This window comes from Pygocentrus nattereri, chromosome 20, assembly GCF_015220715.1.
Source record: "Pygocentrus nattereri isolate fPygNat1 chromosome 20, fPygNat1.pri, whole genome shotgun sequence".
Classification (NCBI taxonomy): domain Eukaryota; kingdom Metazoa; phylum Chordata; class Actinopteri; order Characiformes; family Serrasalmidae; genus Pygocentrus; species Pygocentrus nattereri.
In genome coordinates, this window is record NC_051230.1 from 507826 (window position 1) to 525785 (window position 17960).

General features: G+C 43.7%; 1 protein-coding gene across 2 annotated transcripts in view; it reads right to left on the bottom strand.

Moving 5' to 3' along the window:
- The window catches only part of slc39a14 (solute carrier family 39 member 14), a 49625-nt gene that overhangs the window by 22667 nt on the left and 8998 nt on the right, over positions 1–17960 (bottom strand). For both annotated transcript variants that reach the window (XM_037531477.1, XM_037531478.1), the window contains exons 2-3: positions 10379–10673; positions 3945–4116 (exon numbers count right to left, since the gene is read on the bottom strand). In XM_037531477.1, coding sequence (XP_037387374.1) covers positions 3945–4116; positions 10379–10654 — 448 coding nt within the window. In that variant the 5' untranslated portion in view covers positions 10655–10673. The remainder of the gene's footprint in view (positions 1–3944; positions 4117–10378; positions 10674–17960) is intronic.

The following is a 17960-nucleotide window of genomic DNA, read 5'->3' on the forward strand; positions in this document are numbered from 1 at the left end:
CTGTGTAAACAGGGTCCATCCGACAATGAGGGACAGGGATACGGGGATATGTTGAAATTTCCACAATAATTACGGAAACACAGAAAGTGCCGGAGCAGCGTACAGAACACTGCACTCTAAAGGTGGAGAGAGCATATAAACACCTCAGTGTTCATCTTGAATTAGAATGAATCAGATCGGATTGGTAAACACAGCGGTGTGGAGCGCCGACAGGTGCAGGTGTTCGTCTGACTCACCTGCGTAGCCGCTTCCTGACCGATGTACTCAACTACAAACATGGACTCAACTACAGCCAAGAGCTGAACTTCCGTTTAAAGCTCTCACAGCCGTGAGAGCAGGTTTGTGGGCGGAATCTCCACACGACCATCGTCAGGCCTGCAGTGAGAGCTCGTTCCAGCAGAAATGAGACCTTAAGATGTTTTCAGAACAACTGATCACAAAGCGCTGACCGCCTGTGACTGTCCGTCTCCACGTCCAGCAGCCAGTGTTCCATCTGATCTCCATCTCAGAGCTGCTTTTCATACCACTCACTGTTTTAGCTCAGCTTTAAACCTCTAAACACACAGGACTCTGGCTGACCGGAGCTTCTGGACCGAAGGCAGCGCTGAGAAACGTCCAAAACCTCAACAGGCCAGAAACTCTTCAGCCGTCCGCGAGTAAGAGCTCCAGACTGAATGCAGCTCCACTGGATCAGTGCTGCACATTAATGTCCATTTCAGAAGTTTCACATTTTGGTCCGAGTGATTTTTGAGCTCTGAGAACATTTTTCTCAAAAGATTCACAGGTTCCACCACGTAGACACCGTAAACAGTGGCGTGATGAAGTCGACGCTAACTTGTGCTTCTCGTTTTAACACTTTTCACGTCATGGTTTTCTGATTTAACACATTCTGTTAAAAGTAACTAAACGTGTCCAGTTAGAGACGAATATGCTTGAAGTCCCGTCTGATCTCAGGATCTGATTTTTCACAATAAAAATCTAAATCTGAGCCAGGCAAAGAGTCCATGTTCATGGTTCTATATAGAACCATTTCCTTTATTAAAGAACCCAAACCATGTTTTTAAGACCGCACATTAGTTGAAATGCTAAACTACAGCAGGAACTACTTTTGTAGGGAGAATTTATTTATTATTTATTTATCGATTGATTGATTGATTGAAGTTGCGTAAACAGAGCGCAGGTCTGATCACTTCTAATAACGCACAACCTGCTCTACAAATACGAGTGAGATCAGCATCGGTGCGTGAAATCAAGCGCCTCATTTACATATCGTTTACATGAGGCACCCCTTAATTTATGCAGATGTTTCCAATAAAATGACAGAAATCAGCAGCTCATGAGCCAATGACTGAGCTTGTAGGCGGAGTCTGAGGTGGAGTGAACTGCTCCCCCTACTGCCCAAACTTTATAATGTTACAACTTCTGGATAAAAAACTAAATCTGAAATAAAACACCTAAGATGGTAGAATGACGTGATTATATAGTACGAATATATAATATATCTAAACACTATTATTATTAAAGTGTACGACAGTAGCTGTGTTCTAGCGTGTTTATTTTGTGGGCGGAGTCAGAAGTGTAAAACAGAAGCACAGTGTAACATCTTTAAACATAACACAGTACATTTGTTTACACTGAAGAGCATATAAGTATATTCACTTTTATACGGCATAAATTATTAGTATTATTGCTATTTTCTCTCTTATTGTTGATAGTATAGATGATACGGATATTCGTTTTGGTTAGTTAACCACAGATCAAGCATTTTGTTCAGGTTGTTAAACTATCACACTTAGATTCCTCACACGGTTCACAGTGTGATCTTATTCACCGCTGCTTAATAACGGAGTTTTAGTCGAAAGCAAATCTGGTATATTTTGGTCACACAGTAAAAAACAACACTCCTCTCTATGGTGAACTTACGTAAGTGAGGACGTTGGCTGACGATGCTGACAAAGCTTTCAGCGTTTTTCTCCTCCAGATACCTGAGATGGTCAGATAAGTGGGACGGCTGCACTTTGGCCTGCGCTTTATTCAATAACCACACAATAACTACTGTTACAGGAGCTGACAGACTACAGAGCTGTGCCCTCTGCTCCAGCGTCCTGGACTCCACATCAGAAACGTACAGTCTGCATCTTTTCAAGTTTACTCTTTAACCCGTTTACAACACTGTTAGGAATTCATTTATTAAGAAGCTGAAATGAGGGTATAAATAAAGATAACGCTCAAAATAACGCTGATCTACAGCACATTCAGCCTGAACCGCCACTCTGGGCTGAAGGGTTGGGGTCACCTCACATTCTTCTGGGAAGTTTCTTTCCAGTGAAGAAGCTAAAAAGCACATAATAATAATAATAATAATAATAAGCTGATTTTAATCGGAATAAACCTATTTAGGCTTTAATCCAGTCACATCTAACGTCTAGGTTTTGCATAATGAACAACTTTAGGAAAAGTGCTGCACAGTTAGAACGCGTAGAACGTCTAACGGAACCCGTTTGAATTTCGGCACACTTTCCAGCTTTTATGGCAGCTTTTTGTGGCTTTTACCTTTAAAAAGGATGAGCATCCAGGGAATATCGGCATATCCGGCTGAACGATTGGCCAAATGGACGGATAAATAAATGAGTGAAACTGACGCACAAGCTGTAGAGCTCAGTTATGCTGTCTAAGGGACATTTTGTCCCGCCCCCACCCGCAGTTCCGTCAAGGTGAACTGGCATCCGATATCAGACGCACTGTGCTCTGCTGAAATAACAGGTCTGCCACGATCATCAGGCTCACTGTGAGAAACTTCGCCAAACGCCATCTATTCACCAGGAATTGAACCACAGAGCGGTTATTCCTGGTGTTTGCTGGGCAGCTGTGGTCATCGGACTGAAGGCTCCGTCGTCTCCGTGAGTTACGAGAACCTGTGCGTTCATGTGAACGACCAAGACAACTTCTTTTACAGGACTAGGGCTGGACTGATTATGAAACTCTGACTAATAATTATCATAGAAATAACAATTCACAGTGTTCTGGTCTGAATCTATTAAAATTCAAGCCTAAAGGGGCTAAGCTGCCTGATCAGCCTCATTACCTGTTAGCTGTGTGTGTCAGCTGTGTCTGAGACACACACACACACACACACACACACACACACACACACACACACACACACACACACACACAGGGCCCGGCAGAGCCAGGAACCGGAACCAATACATTTTTTTCTGGTTGAGGGAAAATATATTCACACTGATTGTGACAGGCCTACACACTCTTTAAGAAGATGGTTCTTTAGGAAAGATTATTTAAGGTTCTACATAGAACCAGGAATACTCAATGAACCATTTGTGTTGTATATGGTTCAAAAAGGGTTCCTTTATAATGCCAAGCTTGTAACAACAGAAGAACCCTTTTTGGCGCTTTATGGAGTCTTTCCAAAAGATTCTATGAAGAACCATAAACGGACACTCTTCATCAATCAGAGGAACCATGTCACCATGCAGAGAACCTTTAACCATGCAAATAGTTCTTTGAGTGTGCATGGTTCTATATAGAATCACTCTTTACTAAAGAACCCTTGAAGAACCATCTTTAACAGCGCAGGACAAACTGTGGCCCTCAAGAGCAACAAACCTGTTTAGGAAGAGAACACAGAGTTTAGGCTTCACAGGGTTTGATTACATGCAAGTTTCATTATTTAATACACAATTAAATTCATATTCTCCTTGTTTTGTTAGCACAGTAACCTCACGTGACCAAAAGACTGAATTTAATGACTCAGACTCACCATTTAGCCACATGGTTTGACTAGTGTGGAACGCTGTCCCCGATATTTCAGATATGCACATTAACGCGTTAAACCGTGTAAAAAGCTCATCTGTGCTGAAAACACTTAATAACCCAGGAGAACCCAAACCCTCAAGCCTTCCGAGAACATTTGACTCTCTTACCCTCGGCATCGGTGGGTCGGGGGCTGGGTTCCGGTTCCTGGCTCTGCTGGGCCCGGCAGGCTCGAGCATCCAGCTGCTGCAGCATGGTGGGGCAGAACTCGCGCAGACCTGGTCCGTCCAGATGGGACTGTTCACTCAGACCATGAACAGCCAGAGTTCCTGCAGCCAGACACTGAACACACACTCAGGCTCATTACACCGATACTGCAAGTGATGCAGAATGAACTTGTTTCAGCTTTGAGTGACATCAGCAGCCCATACTCCACTCAAAAGTTCGTGGACCTCGGATTTTGGAAATTTCTGCACAGCTGATCTTTCTCACTGACATTTCATTACCAGGAGATTTTAGTCAGATTAATTCAGCTCAATATTCATATTCTCAGTTCTGCATCTCAGTTTGTCAGAATGTTAAATGAATTGGAAGACATGGTTGGGTGGGTGCGGTAGGACGGTGTGATTGGATGGGTATGGATGGCGTAGTTTGGATGTTGCAGTTGGACGGGCGTGGTTGGGTGGGTGCAGTTGGACAGTGAGGTTGGATGGGGTGGTTGGTCAGTGTGGTTGGGTGGGTGCAGCTGGACAGTGAGGTTGGATGGCGTGGTTGGTCAGTGTGGTTGGGTGGGTGCAGCTGGACAGTGAGGTTGGATGGGGTGGTTGGTCAGTGTGGTTGGGTGGGTGCAGCTGGACAGTGAGGTTGGATGGCGTGGTTGGACAGGTGTGGATGGCGTAGTTTGGGCGGGTGCAGTTGGACAGCATGGTTGGACGGGCGTGGCTGGACGATCTCATCACTGTCTAAACAAAACCTTGTGTCTCCATTTTTGTAACTTCCATTTCACATCATGTCAAAATTGACGATGAACGCAGTGACAGAAAAGCCCCAAAACTACTCGTAACAAAACCGTCAGACTGACCAACTTTTACAGTTAAGAACATTTTCTCCTGTAAAGTTTCTGGAGTCATGAGATTTTGTCCTGACAGCGGTGGTGGTGGTGATGATGGTGATGATGATGATGATGGTGATGATGATGATGATGGTGAGGGTGATGATGATGGTGAGGGTGATGGTTAGCAGTGCCTCATTGCTGAAAGTCTTCCCCATCGATTAGCATTAGCATTAGCTTCCATCACTAAAACCTCCTCTGAGACGGGAAAACCACGGCGGAGGCGGAGCTTTGAGAATTTTGCAAACGGTCAGTTCGGCTGTTCAGTCAGTGGCTGAACTGAGAGGGCAGAAATGGACTCGAGCGTTCGGTTGTCTCTGTGTCCAAGGACTCGGCGCAGAGCTGCTCCTGACCAAGAGCTGCTTTAACCATCAGACGCTGATTCAGTCCGAGGTTACAGTGTGTTTACAGACAGACGGGCACACGCCGGGTCACCGCGTCCACCCAGACGGTAAACACAGACGGCCTTCGGTCTGATCACCACGTTCAGGGCCGAGAAGAACGGCGGTAAGACAGGTCTTCCTTCAGACGTTCAGCAGCACAGCCTTTAACCCCTAAAGGACCTTCACCTTTATTAGTGGTCTTAGTGCAGAGCGGTGAGCAGCGCTGCTCTTGTTCTTCGTCCTGCAGTTTGCGATTATGCACATCATTCCAACTCCGGAATGCTCAGTGTGATCAGGAATACAGCTCTTTGATTGGATTATGGTTTTCACACATCTTCAAATTCAATTTTTGTCCATGTCGGGCATCAGAGCATCCACCTACCACCTAGCAACATCCTAGCAACCACACAGAATACCATAACATCCACCTAGTATCACCCTAGCAACCACCTGGGATAATATAGCAACCACTTAGCAACACTCTAGTAACCTTCTGGGATACCACAGCAACCACCTAGTGACACCCCAGCAAACACCTGGGATACTATGACATCCACCTAGTAATATCCTAGCAACCACCTAGGACACCATAGAAACCACCTAGCAACACCCTAAAATATCATAGTAGCTGTTGGCAACACCCCAGCAACTGCCTAGCAACTGCCTAGCAACTGCCTAGCAACTGCCTAGCAACTGCCTAGCAACTGCTTAAGCTGCATAATCACTGTGTTTTCTTGAAATGCACGTCTCTAGTTATTCTACTCGCTCTGCTCGGAGAGAAACGGTTATTTTGTCTCAGCAGAACGGATCAATTTCGTATGAGACCATAAAGAGAAACGCAAAGAAAGGTTCTCGTCCGTTTCAGGGTCAACAGCACTAGTTCAACGAAAACGACTGCAGGAAAACTCGTTTTAGGTGGCGGCCCATGCCGCACTCAGCCGAGCCATACGGCAGAACGGATTTCCTGAGAGTGAGAAAAATGAAAATACATTAAAAACTGAACACAGTGATTTATATTCACTACTTAACATCCGCGTCTGGGCCAAATCCCGTGAAACAGGACCGACTACCTTCGCTTGGTAAGTCTGACTTCACACTGCGAAACTTTGGACGTTCTAAGATCCACTCTGTGCTTCACTAACACTTCCAGTAACAGGGTCTAGATTCAAGACACAGTAACTGGCTCAGAAACTCCACACAAACACCTCTGCAGGTCTCATCTGACCTACAGCGTGAACCGGAAACGTAACAGAGCATCGTGACGTTGTGATGTCACAGCGCAGAACTGTGGAGAACCTACATCACCTGTTAACTACAACAGTGCATTTCCTGAAGAACATTACACAGATTGAGCAATGTGACCTGGCGTTGCTGGGTGTTAACATGGTTGCTAGGTTGTTAGTGTGTAGTTGCTGTGGTATTCCAGGTGGTTGCACCTGTTACTAGAACTAGAACTTTGCCTAGGTGTACCATGTGGTTGCTAAGGTGCCGCTAGGCAGCTGCCAACGTGTTGCTATGTGGTTGCTGAGGTGTTGCTAGGCAGTTGCCAAGGTGTTGTTATAGTATAAGGGTTGCTAAGGCGTTGCTAGGAGATTATCATGGTGTACAGAGCGCTTACTGAATGGTTGTTAGGGGGTTGTCAAGGAGTTGCTAGGCATTGAAAATGAATAGGCGTCTATGGGAGGAACTGGGAATGGGAGGAGTGATTGCACAGCTTAAGCTTCCAAATGGTTGCCATGGTGTTGCACTGTGGATAACATGGTATGTTAAGGGGTTGCTAGGCAGTTTTACGTTACTCCAGGTGTTTGGTAGGACACTTCTAGTGGTTGCTATCATATCCCAGGTTGCTACGGTTCAGCTCATTCCCATGAAGTTGGTCCAGAACAGACAAGCTGACTGAGCAGGTGGGAAAAGTTTGCTACCCCTTCATTTTTTAAATTAGTTTCACGCCTACGGTGATCTCAATCTGCGTGAACGTTAACCTGGAAGGCAAAGCTAAAGAAGGGATCTGACTGTTCATTAAACATTTAATGACTTTTCTAAAAACGCCTCTTGTATCAAACACTTCTTCACAAATAAGTCAAACTTGCTCAGTGAAGTTTGTTTACATTTAGCGAGAATGAAGACCAGATAAAGCACTAAAACAGGCGGAACGCCGAATAAACCCCCCAGATGAAGGATTAGCCCAGCGTGGTGAAGCAGAATCCGAGACGACATTAAGCTTCAGAAAAATTCCAGACGTTCTTCATCACTGATACACGTGGGAGAACAGCAGAACTACGACGGTCTGAGCCGTTAGAGACCTGCTACAGGAACGCCAGAGCTCACAGCACATTCATTACCTTTATACTTTACAAACATTAGAACTGTCCTGATCAAAGCCTTTAATACAGAGGAAACGAGGAGCTCCTGATGTTAGATTTCCTGTATGGTGTTATTTTCGGTTTATTAGACTATTCAGCCGGTTTAAATTAGATTCAAGTTAGTTAAAGTCAGGTTAAAGTTAGATTAAGTCGGGTTAAAGTCAGATTAAGTCAGGTTAAAGTCAGATTAAGTCTGTTTAAGTCGGGTTAAAGTCAGTTTAAGTCAGGTTAAAGTTAGATTAAGTCAGGTTAAAGTCAGATCAAGTCTGTTTAAGTCGGGTTAAAGTCAGATTAAGTCGGGTTAAAGTCAGATCAAGTCTGTTTAAGTCGGGTTAAAGTCAGATTAAGTCAGGTTAAAGTCAGATCAAGTCTGTTTCAATCGGGTTAAAGTCAGATTAAGTCGGGTTTAAAGTCAGATCAAGTCTGTTTAAATCGGGTTAAAGTCAGATTAAGTCAGGTTAAAGTCAGATCAAGTCTGTTTCAATCGGGTTAAAGTCAGATTAAGTCGGGTTAAAGTCAGATCAAGTCTGTTTAAATCGGGTTAAAGTCAGATTAAGTCAGGTTAAAGTCAGATCAAGTCTGTTTAAATCGGGTTAAAGTCAGATTAAGTCGGGTTAAAGTCAGATCAAGTCTGTTTAAATCGGGTTAAAGTCAGATCAAGTCTGTTTAAGTCGGGTTAAAGTCAGATTAAGTCAGGTTAAAGTCAGATCAAGTCTGTTTAAATCGGGTTAAAGTCAGATTAAGTCAGGTTAAAGTCAGATCAAGTCTGTTTAAATCGGGTTAAAGTCAGATTAAGTCGGGTTAAAGTCAGATCAAGTCTGTTTAAGTCGGGTTAAAGTCAGATTAAGTCAGGTTAAAGTCAGATCAAGTCTGTTTAAGTCGGGTTAAAGTCAGATCAAGTCTGTTTAAGTCGGGTTAAAGTCAGATCAAGTCTGTTTAAGTCGGGTTAAAGTCAGATTAAGTCTGGTTAAAGTCAGATCAAGTCTGTTTAAGTCGGGTTAAAGTCAGATTAAGTCGGGTTAAAGTCAGATCAAGTCTGTTTAAGTCGGGTTAAAGTCAGATCAAGTCTGTTTAAGTCAGGTTAAAGTCAGATTAAGTCGGGTTAAAGTCAGATTAAGCCGGGTTAAAGTTAGATTAAGTCGGGTTAAAGTCAGATTAAGTCTGTTTAAGTCGGGTTAAAGTCAGTTTAAGTCAGGTTAAAGTTAGATTAAGTCAGGTTAAAGTCAGATCAAGTCTGTTTAAGTCGGGTTAAAGTCAGATTAAGTCGGGTTAAAGTCAGATCAAGTCTGTTTAAGTCGGGTTAAAGTCAGATTAAGTCAGGTTAAAGTCAGATCAAGTCTGTTTCAATCGGGTTAAAGTCAGATTAAGTCGGGTTAAAGTCAGATCAAGTCTGTTTAAATTGGGTTAAAGTCAGATTAAGTCAGGTTAAAGTCAGATCAAGTCTGTTTAAATCAGGTTAAAGTCAGATTAAGTCGGGTTAAAGTCAGATCAAGTCTGTTTAAATCGGGTTAAAGTCAGATTAAGTCAGGTTAAAGTCAGATCAAGTCTGTTTAAGTCGGGTTAAAGTCAGATTAAGTCGGGTTAAAGTCAGATCAAGTCTGTTTAAATCGGGTTAAAGTCAGATCAAGTCTGTTTAAGTCGGGTTAAAGTCAGATTAAGTCAGGTTAAAGTCAGATCAAGTCTGTTTAAATCGGGTTAAAGTCAGATTAAGTCAGGTTAAAGTCAGATCAAGTCTGTTTAAATCGGGTTAAAGTCAGATTAAGTCGGGTTAAAGTCAGATCAAGTCTGTTTAAGTCGGGTTAAAGTCAGATTAAGTCAGGTTAAAGTCAGATCAAGTCTGTTTAAGTCGGGTTAAAGTCAGATTAAGTCAGGTTAAAGTCAGATCAAGTCTGTTTAAGTCGGGTTAAAGTCAGATCAAGTCTGTTTAAGTCGGGTTAAAGTCAGATCAAGTCTGTTTAAGTCGGGTTAAAGTCAGATTAAGTCGGGTTAAAGTCAGATCAAGTCTGTTTAAGTCGGGTTAAAGTCAGATTAAGTCGGGTTAAAGTCAGATCAAGTCTGTTTAAGTCGGGTTAAAGTCAGATCAAGTCTGTTTAAGTCAGGTTAAAGTCAGATTAAGTCGGGTTAAAGTCAGATCAAGTCTGTTTAAGTCGGGTTAAAGTCAGATCAAGTCTGTTTAAGTCGGGTTAAAGTCAGATTAAGTCGGGTTAAAGTCAGATCAAGTCTGTTTAAGTCGGGTTAAAGTCAGATCAAGTCTGTTTAAGTCGGGTTAAAGTCAGATTAAGTCGGGTTAAAGTCAGATCAAGTCTGTTTAAGTCGGGTTAAAGTCAGATTAAGTCGGGTTAAAGTCAGATCAAGTCTGTTTAAGTCGGGTTAAAGTCAGATTAAGTCGGGTTAAAGTCAGATCCAGTCTGTTTAAGTCAGGTTAAAGTCAGATTAAGTCGGGTTAAAGTCAGATCAAGTCTGTTTAAGTCGGGTTAAAGTCAGATCAAGTCTGTTTAAGTCGGGTTAAAGTCAGATCAAGTCTGTTTAAGTCGGGTTAAAGTCAGATTAAGTCGGGTTAAAGTCAGATCAAGTCTGTTTAAGTCGGGTTAAAGTCAGATTAAGTCGGGTTAAAGTCAGATCAAGTCTGTTTAAGTCAGGTTAAAGTCAGATCAAGTCTGCTTAAGTCGGGTTAAAGTCAGATTAAGTCGGTTTAAAGTCAGATCAAGTCTGTTTAAGTCGGGTTAAAGCGGTATCTGTGAGCTCACCGTGGAGGTGTTGGTCCTGGTGGGCAGAGCCGGCGTCTCTGTGTCGTTTTCCTCGTTCTGCTGGGTGTTGAGGCGAGTGAGGAGCATCCGCAGCTGCGGCACTGAGATGGTGCCATTGTCGCCATAGCGACTCAGCAGCTGCTGTAGGACCACGGCAGGAGAGAGCTCGCCTTGACCTCTGACCTCTCCCAAAGGCCACTGCAGCAGGCCCAGCGTCAGCGTAAGGGCGAAGGTCAAGGTCAGCTGAGCGTAGCCATTGGCCGACCGCTGGATCATGACTCTCCACAGGAATCACCTGGAGAGAGAGGGAGAGTGTGAATGGGCGGGGCTAGGCTGCTGTAGGCTGAGTGGGCGGGGCTATGTTCTATGTATGGACTGTATGAACAATATTTACAAATTCATCAAATTCTTATTAAAAATGAAAAAGCTGGTTTATTACAGACGCTCACTGACGCTTGTGTAATAAAGGGTTTGTTCACCGTTTATTACCTTTAAAAGTAAAAACACGACACTATCACAACATGCTCGTTATTTCAGAGGTTTGATGATTTTATTCAGCGATTCATTAAAAGCTGCACTTTAATCCAGCTTAACTGGAATAATTATGATCTCAACCTTAGATAAGCTGATAGGAGATATTCGAGGATAGTTATTCATGTAGGGGCCAATGATATCCGTCTGCGGCAGTCAGAGGTAACTAAGGCTAATATTAGAGAGGTGGTTAAACAGGCCCAGACGATGTCCGATGCCGTAATCTGCTCTGGCCCCATCCCAATGCGGCGCGGCGCTGAGGCCTACAGCAGGCTTACGGCGTTAAACTGCTGGATGTCCAAGTGGTGTTCCGAAAATCAAGTGGGCTTTATAGATAATTGGTTACGATTTGAGGGCAAGCCTGGTCTTATAGGTAGGGATGGTGTCCACTCCACATGGGAAGGTGCTGCCTTCCTTTCGTGCAGCACAGCTCATAGTCTTTCAGTTAGTCGGCAGAGTAGTGTAAACAGCTGCTGACAGTATAGAGCCGGGACCAGGCCGCAGACAGACAGGCTAAACCGACCGTCTGCGATCCGCCTTGAGGCGTCACCCAAGATTAACCTTATTGAGACTGTGTCTTTGCCCTGAATTAAAACTAAATTAAATCACAGAAAAACTCAATCAGCCTGTTTAAATAACCTAATCAACATGTATCCATGTTCTGATGATGGCACTAACACCTTAGATCTAAAACTTGGACTACTCAATATAAGATCATTAAACTCTAAAGCAGTCGTCGTAAATGAAATTATAAGCGATCATAAATTTGACTTTTTCTGTCTCACTGAAACGGGTTAGACCAGATGAATATTCAGCTTTAAATGAAGCCACGCCTGTAGGCTATAATTATGCACATAGGCCGAGACTATCAGGCGAGGGAGGTGGAGTCTGTATAATATACCAAAATACTCTCGATATCAGTCAGAAACAAATGTGACGCCTTCACTTCCTTTGAGGTTCTTTCTATTCACGTTACAAATCCAGTCACAAAAAAGACGTGTTCATTATTTAACATTTACAGGCCACCAGGGGGCGACTCTGAATTTATAAAAGAATTTAGTGACTTCGCTGCAAACCTGGCTGTGTGTAATGATAAAGTAATAATTGTAGGAGATTTTAATATTCACTTTGAGAAGGTAGACGACCCATTAAAAAGGGCATTTACCTCAATCCTAGACTCTGTTGGTTTTACCCAAAATGCAGCAGGGCCTACACACGACTGTCGTCATACGTTAGATTTAGTTTTGACACGAGGTCTTAACATAGACAAGCTTAATATCCCACCGCAAACCACAGCGATCTCCGACCATTACCTAATTTCATATGAGCTACGACTGAGCCATAATATATATACGTCCCCTCGTTATTCAACAAAGCGCACAATAAAACCTTCAACCGCCCTACAATTTATAGAAAATCTCCCAGAGTCATCAACCCCAGTCTCCACTGCATCAGACCCAATGGAACTAGATTTACTAACCGATTATTTAGAAAATACCTTACGATCCACTTTAGAAAATGTGGCCCCACTTAAAATAAAAAGAATAAGGCAGAAAAAGCCGCGTGGTACAACGATAAAACCCGGACCTTAAAACAAACAGCTCGGAAATTAGAGCGGAAATGGCGTCAAACCAAACTGGAAGTGTTCCGCTCTGCCTGGAAGGACAGCCTTATAGAGGATAGAAATGCTCTCACTGAAGCTCGCTCAGCATATCTGGCCTCGCTGATCGAGAATAATAAGTATAATCCTAGAGTTCTGTTTAATGTGATTTCCCAAATCACACAAAATCAGGCAGGTAATGAACCAGAAATCCCAGCAACTCTCACCAGTGAAGCTTTTATGGACTTCTTTAATAATAAAATTGATAATATTAGACGACAAATTCAACCCACAGTATCAAATTCAAATCCAGCTTGGCCGTCATCTGACGTGGCTGATATAGAACAAAACACAGCTGTAGAAAAAAGCCTGGAAACTTTTCACCCCCTCCCACAGCTGGAGCTAGAGAAGATGATCTCTTCTGCAAATTACACAACCTGCACACTCGATGCAATTCCATCAAAATTACTCAAAGAAGTCCTGCCAGTTATTATAAACCCAATCTCAACTATAGTAAACTCGTCCCTTAGTCTGGGCCATGTACCCAAAGCTCTTACACTAGCAGTTACCAAACCTCTGATCAAGAAACCAAATCCTGACGTCGCCGTTTTGTCTAATTACAGGCCTGTTTCTAACTTAACGTTTACCATTAATCCAATCTGGATTCAGTTAAGCTAACTAATGATTAGTTAAGATAACTAATGATCTTCTTCTTGCCTCTGATCAAGGCTACATATCTCTCTTAGTGCTACTTGACCTCAGCGCGGCTTTCGATACAATAGACCACAATATTCTCCTAGAAAGGCTAGAAAACATGGTTGGAGTCACAGGGACGGCCCTATCATGGTTCAGATCTTACCTATCAGAACGTTATCAGTTCGTTAGGGTAAACAATTTATCTTCCACTTATTCAAAAGTGAGATTTGGAGTTCCGCAGGGCTCTATATTAGGACCATTACTATTTACACTATACATGTTACCGTTAGGCACAGTTATAAGTAATCATGGTGTAAACTTTCATTGTTATGCAGACGATACTCAACTGTACATATCAGCCAAGCCTGATGACCAACACAGGTTAAAGAAAATAGAGGACTGTGTAAAAGACGTGAAAGGCTGGATGTCACGCAACTTCCTCCTATTAAACAGTAACAAAACAGAGGTTCTCCTTCTGGGTCCAAAATTAGCAAGAAGTAAATCACCAGATTTAATCTTAAATCTCGCCGACTTTCCAGCCGCACCTGGATCAGCAGCTAAAAATCTCGGCGTTATAATAGATTCAGATTTATCATTCGATCAACACACAGGCGGCATCACTAGGACAGCTTTTCTACATCTTCACAACATCGCCAAGATCAGAAATGCCCTGTCCCTGCGTGATGCAGAAACACTAGTACACGCCTTTATTACTTCCAGGCTAGACCACTGTAACGCGCTACTGTCAGGATGTACGAGCAGGAATTTAAACAAACTCCAACTAGTCCAAAACGCCGCAGCCAGGGTCCTCACTAAAACTAGAACATCTGATCATATCAGTCCAGCGCCATCATCACTTCATTGGCTGCCTATTAAATTCCGTATTGATTATAAAATCCTTTTATTGGCTTATAAAGCCCTACATGGTCTCGCTCCTGAATACCTGCAAGACCTTATTTCCCATTATGAGCCATCACGACCACTCAGATCCCAGAGCGCTGGCTTATTAATAGTTCCCAGAATTCCTAAGGCTGCAGCTGGGGGAAGAGCTTTTTCTCATAAAGCCCCCAAACTCTGGAATGACCTTCCAGAAACTGTTCGGGACTCAGACACAGTCTCAATCTTTAAGACTAGGCTGAAAACTCACTTGTTCAGTTCAGCTTTTGGTAGCTAATGTTCCCCCTAGATAAAGGCAGCAGATCCAGGGGTCCATGGACACAGGGAATTATAGTAAACTGAGACGCTGGTGCCGTCGTCCCGCTGCTTACACGTGGTCACTCAGGTTTGTGGACGGTGGAGCGGAGGGACGCCAGACTGTCTCAGAGTGCTGCCGTGTCTGTGTGTCCTTCTGGTTCCCTCCTGTTAGTTAAGCTGTCATAGTCAGATCTGCCGGAGTCGTTAGCCACACTCTGGAAATGTTTACATTCCCTGTTTATGTACAAACGGATAGAATAAAACTAATTCCATTTACCTGATTTCTTTCCGAGTATACAATCACCCACATGACCGGCTGGACACTGAAGGACGACCGACTGTCGAGCCCTCCTGCTACCCACTTCAGACCAGCTGCCCACGCCCCAACCACCTACCTCGGATGAGCTGCCCACCCTACGCTGATGTTTTCATAGACTCCTAGATATTCCTAATACCAATATTACTGCTATTAATATTAATAATATAATAACTCTGTAGGTAGTCTGACCAGAGGAGGACGGGTCCCCCCTGGTGAGCCTGGTTCCTCCCAAGGTTTCTTCCTCAGTTCTGAGGGAAGTCCTCCTGGCCACTGTTGCCCCTTTCTTGCCCACTGGGGGGTTTCTGTACATTCTTAGAGTCCTGTTGAAACTTTGTCTTTTCTGAAATTCTGTAAAGCTGCTTTGTGACAACATCCGTTGTAAAAAAGCGCTATATAAATAAATTTGATTTGATTTGATTTGATCTCTACGGTAACAGCTGTTTAATGTTCTTTAAGCGCTGATTTGCATATTACACTTGTAACTCATCACAATCTGATCAAATATTATAATAATTATGTCAAATTTGAATAACACTTATCACCATTTCAGGATGTCACTGTGCATCGCTGCTGCCCAGAACGTGGAGGACACAGCGCTAAAGACGCAGTTTATCCCGTAATTACCCAGAGTTCTGCTGATGAAGGCGTGGGGCGTGTGGTCATTCAGAGAGCCGGAGCTGGTCACTCAGCGCGGAGGCGGTGTTTAACTCCGTCACTGAGCAGCTCTGTGTTCTGAATGAGCTCATTCACCTCAGCAGAACTCCCCAAATTACACCCTGCACCCCCCACTTTACCCCCCGTTCACCCCCCTCAGCCACAGAGCAGCTATTCTCCAGCTCAGAGCTCAATAAACACCACCAACAGCTGGGCTGACCTGCCGGCCAGGAGAGACGGCGGCTTCAGCTTTACTGACCACAAACAGACCACAGAGCTACTCACACTCACGGCATCTCTCGCTCACCATCATCTGCACAGAGAGAGGAGAGACAGAAATGAGGAAGAGGGGGAAAAAAGATGGCAAAGAAAGAAAAACAAAAGACAAAAATGAAGAGAAAAGGAAAAAGATAAAAAGGAAAAGACGGAGAGAAAAGCAAAGCGAGCCTCACGGCGCGAGGGAGGTGAAGAAGGAACGCAGACACTGGATTATTTGAATATGCCGACACGGCTGAGCTGTTTTTAAGTCATTAATGAGGACTGAGCACGTCGACACGTTACTACTGAATATTCAAATTTAATTCATTAATAATTCGAAAAGAGTAGGTTCGAGGAGCTCAGGCACTCTCAAATGGTGAACATGAACACCACCACCACCCACAACAACACCTCCAACAGGTATTTGTGTAGCACTTTTAAATTTTGCTATAAAATCTGAAAGTGGAATATTTAAAGATAAACAGCGTGATGTAAATGATAAAAGGTCAAAAGTGTGAAATGTCTTTGATGTGATTTGGCTGTGTAACAGAGCTCAACATGTAACTGAACATCAGCATTAAAGTATAAAAACACTCAGTTCATTCTGTATCTGAGGACCTGTCAAAAGTAGAACAGTAAGGGCCCTAAAACGGAGCCCTGTGGAACACCACACGGCACACCGCATTAGTCCTGTACAGAATTCTCTGGTACTAACAGTCTGTTCCAGATAGTTTCAATATTCCAAAAGTATTTTGTAATATTCAGTTTTCCACACTATCAGTTTACAGATGGATCTTTTTAAGTGGAGAATAAGGAGACTGGAAAAAAGCAGGCATGGATTTAGGATGAGGCCGCTCAACCTCACAGACTCTGGAGAGACAGAGTCTCAGGGCTCAGTCAACTGAGAGAGCGAGAGAGGAAGAGAGGAAGAGAGGGAGAGAGGAAGAGACAGAAAGAGGGAGAGAAGAAGAGAGGGAAAGGGAGAGAGCGAGAGCACATGTGCGAGAGAGACAGAAAGTGCGAGAGAGCGGGCGAGCGACACAGAGACAGAGAGCGAGACAGCGAGCGAGACAGAGCGACAGAGACAGCGAGACAGAGCGACAGCGAGAGGCGTTAGTTCAGTGTTAAGTCTATACGGGGAGAGTGAAGCCGGGGGATCAGTGACAGTTTAAGCTCTTCCTCATCAGTTAAACACCTTTATCACTCATCCTGTTTACTGACCGACACCACAGAAGATCAAACAGATCAAAGAGATTAAACTGAACGGTGAACAGATCAGGAACAGGGTGTTAGTCCTGCATCTGAGTAAATGACCTGTTCATAAAGACACGCACACACGCACGCACACGCACGCACACGCACGCACGCGCACAAACACACCGCACACGCGCGCACACACACGCACACACCCCTATTATTAATACACACACAAACAGTATTTAATATATGAAACAGGTTTACAGTCTCGCTCTTGCTTCTCGTGCTGCCGGCAGTTCTTCACAGCATGGGAACATTTACTGGGCCGCCCCACTAAAGAGGTCCAGAACCAGCTGGAATAAAAGCTCTGAACAGTAACGTCACCGAGAGTGAAGAACGCTTTGTTCTCTCCTGTAAACGTTATTAAAAGAATAATAAGATAAACACGCCGTCTCTCTACCCCTCGGCTCGACACCATGCGGCTCTTTTACTGCCCTGCCGCGGCTCCACAGCTGAATCAGATCAGCAGGTAATAATAAAATAATCCTCCTCTACAGTAAAATAAAGCTCTGCTGATCCTTCAACTCAGTTTAACAGTAAATGGTCTTAAACGCTGGAGTTAATGTAGAACTGCTGATTCACCCTTTAACCCTGAAGATCAGCGCAGACGGCTGGTCACCATAGCAACACAGACGACAGCCTCGCCCAGCTAGTAGCTACGAAACGGTAAAGAGAGAGATTTAAGACGGACATCGATAATTTGGAGACGAATGGACTGATTAGTGTTTATATTCAGTCCAGCTGGTTTCCTGATACGTTTAATCTGCAGAGAGAAACTGAAACACTGAAAAGTCGTGAAGCTGAAGTCGCTTCTCGTTCACCAGCTCGAATTCTCCCGTTCCATCTTAAATGGTGTCTGAGGAACCAGAATGTAACTGCTGCACCGTTTAAGGTGGAACCGGAGAATTTGAGCTGGCGAATGAGAAGCGACTTCAGCTTCGTGACTTTTTAGCGTTTCAGTTTCTCGTTTTCAGATTAAAGGTATCAGAAAACCAGCTGGAGTGACTATAAAACACTAATAAGTCCATTCGAAAATTCAAACAAGAAGCTGGAGAACGAGAAGCGACTTCAGT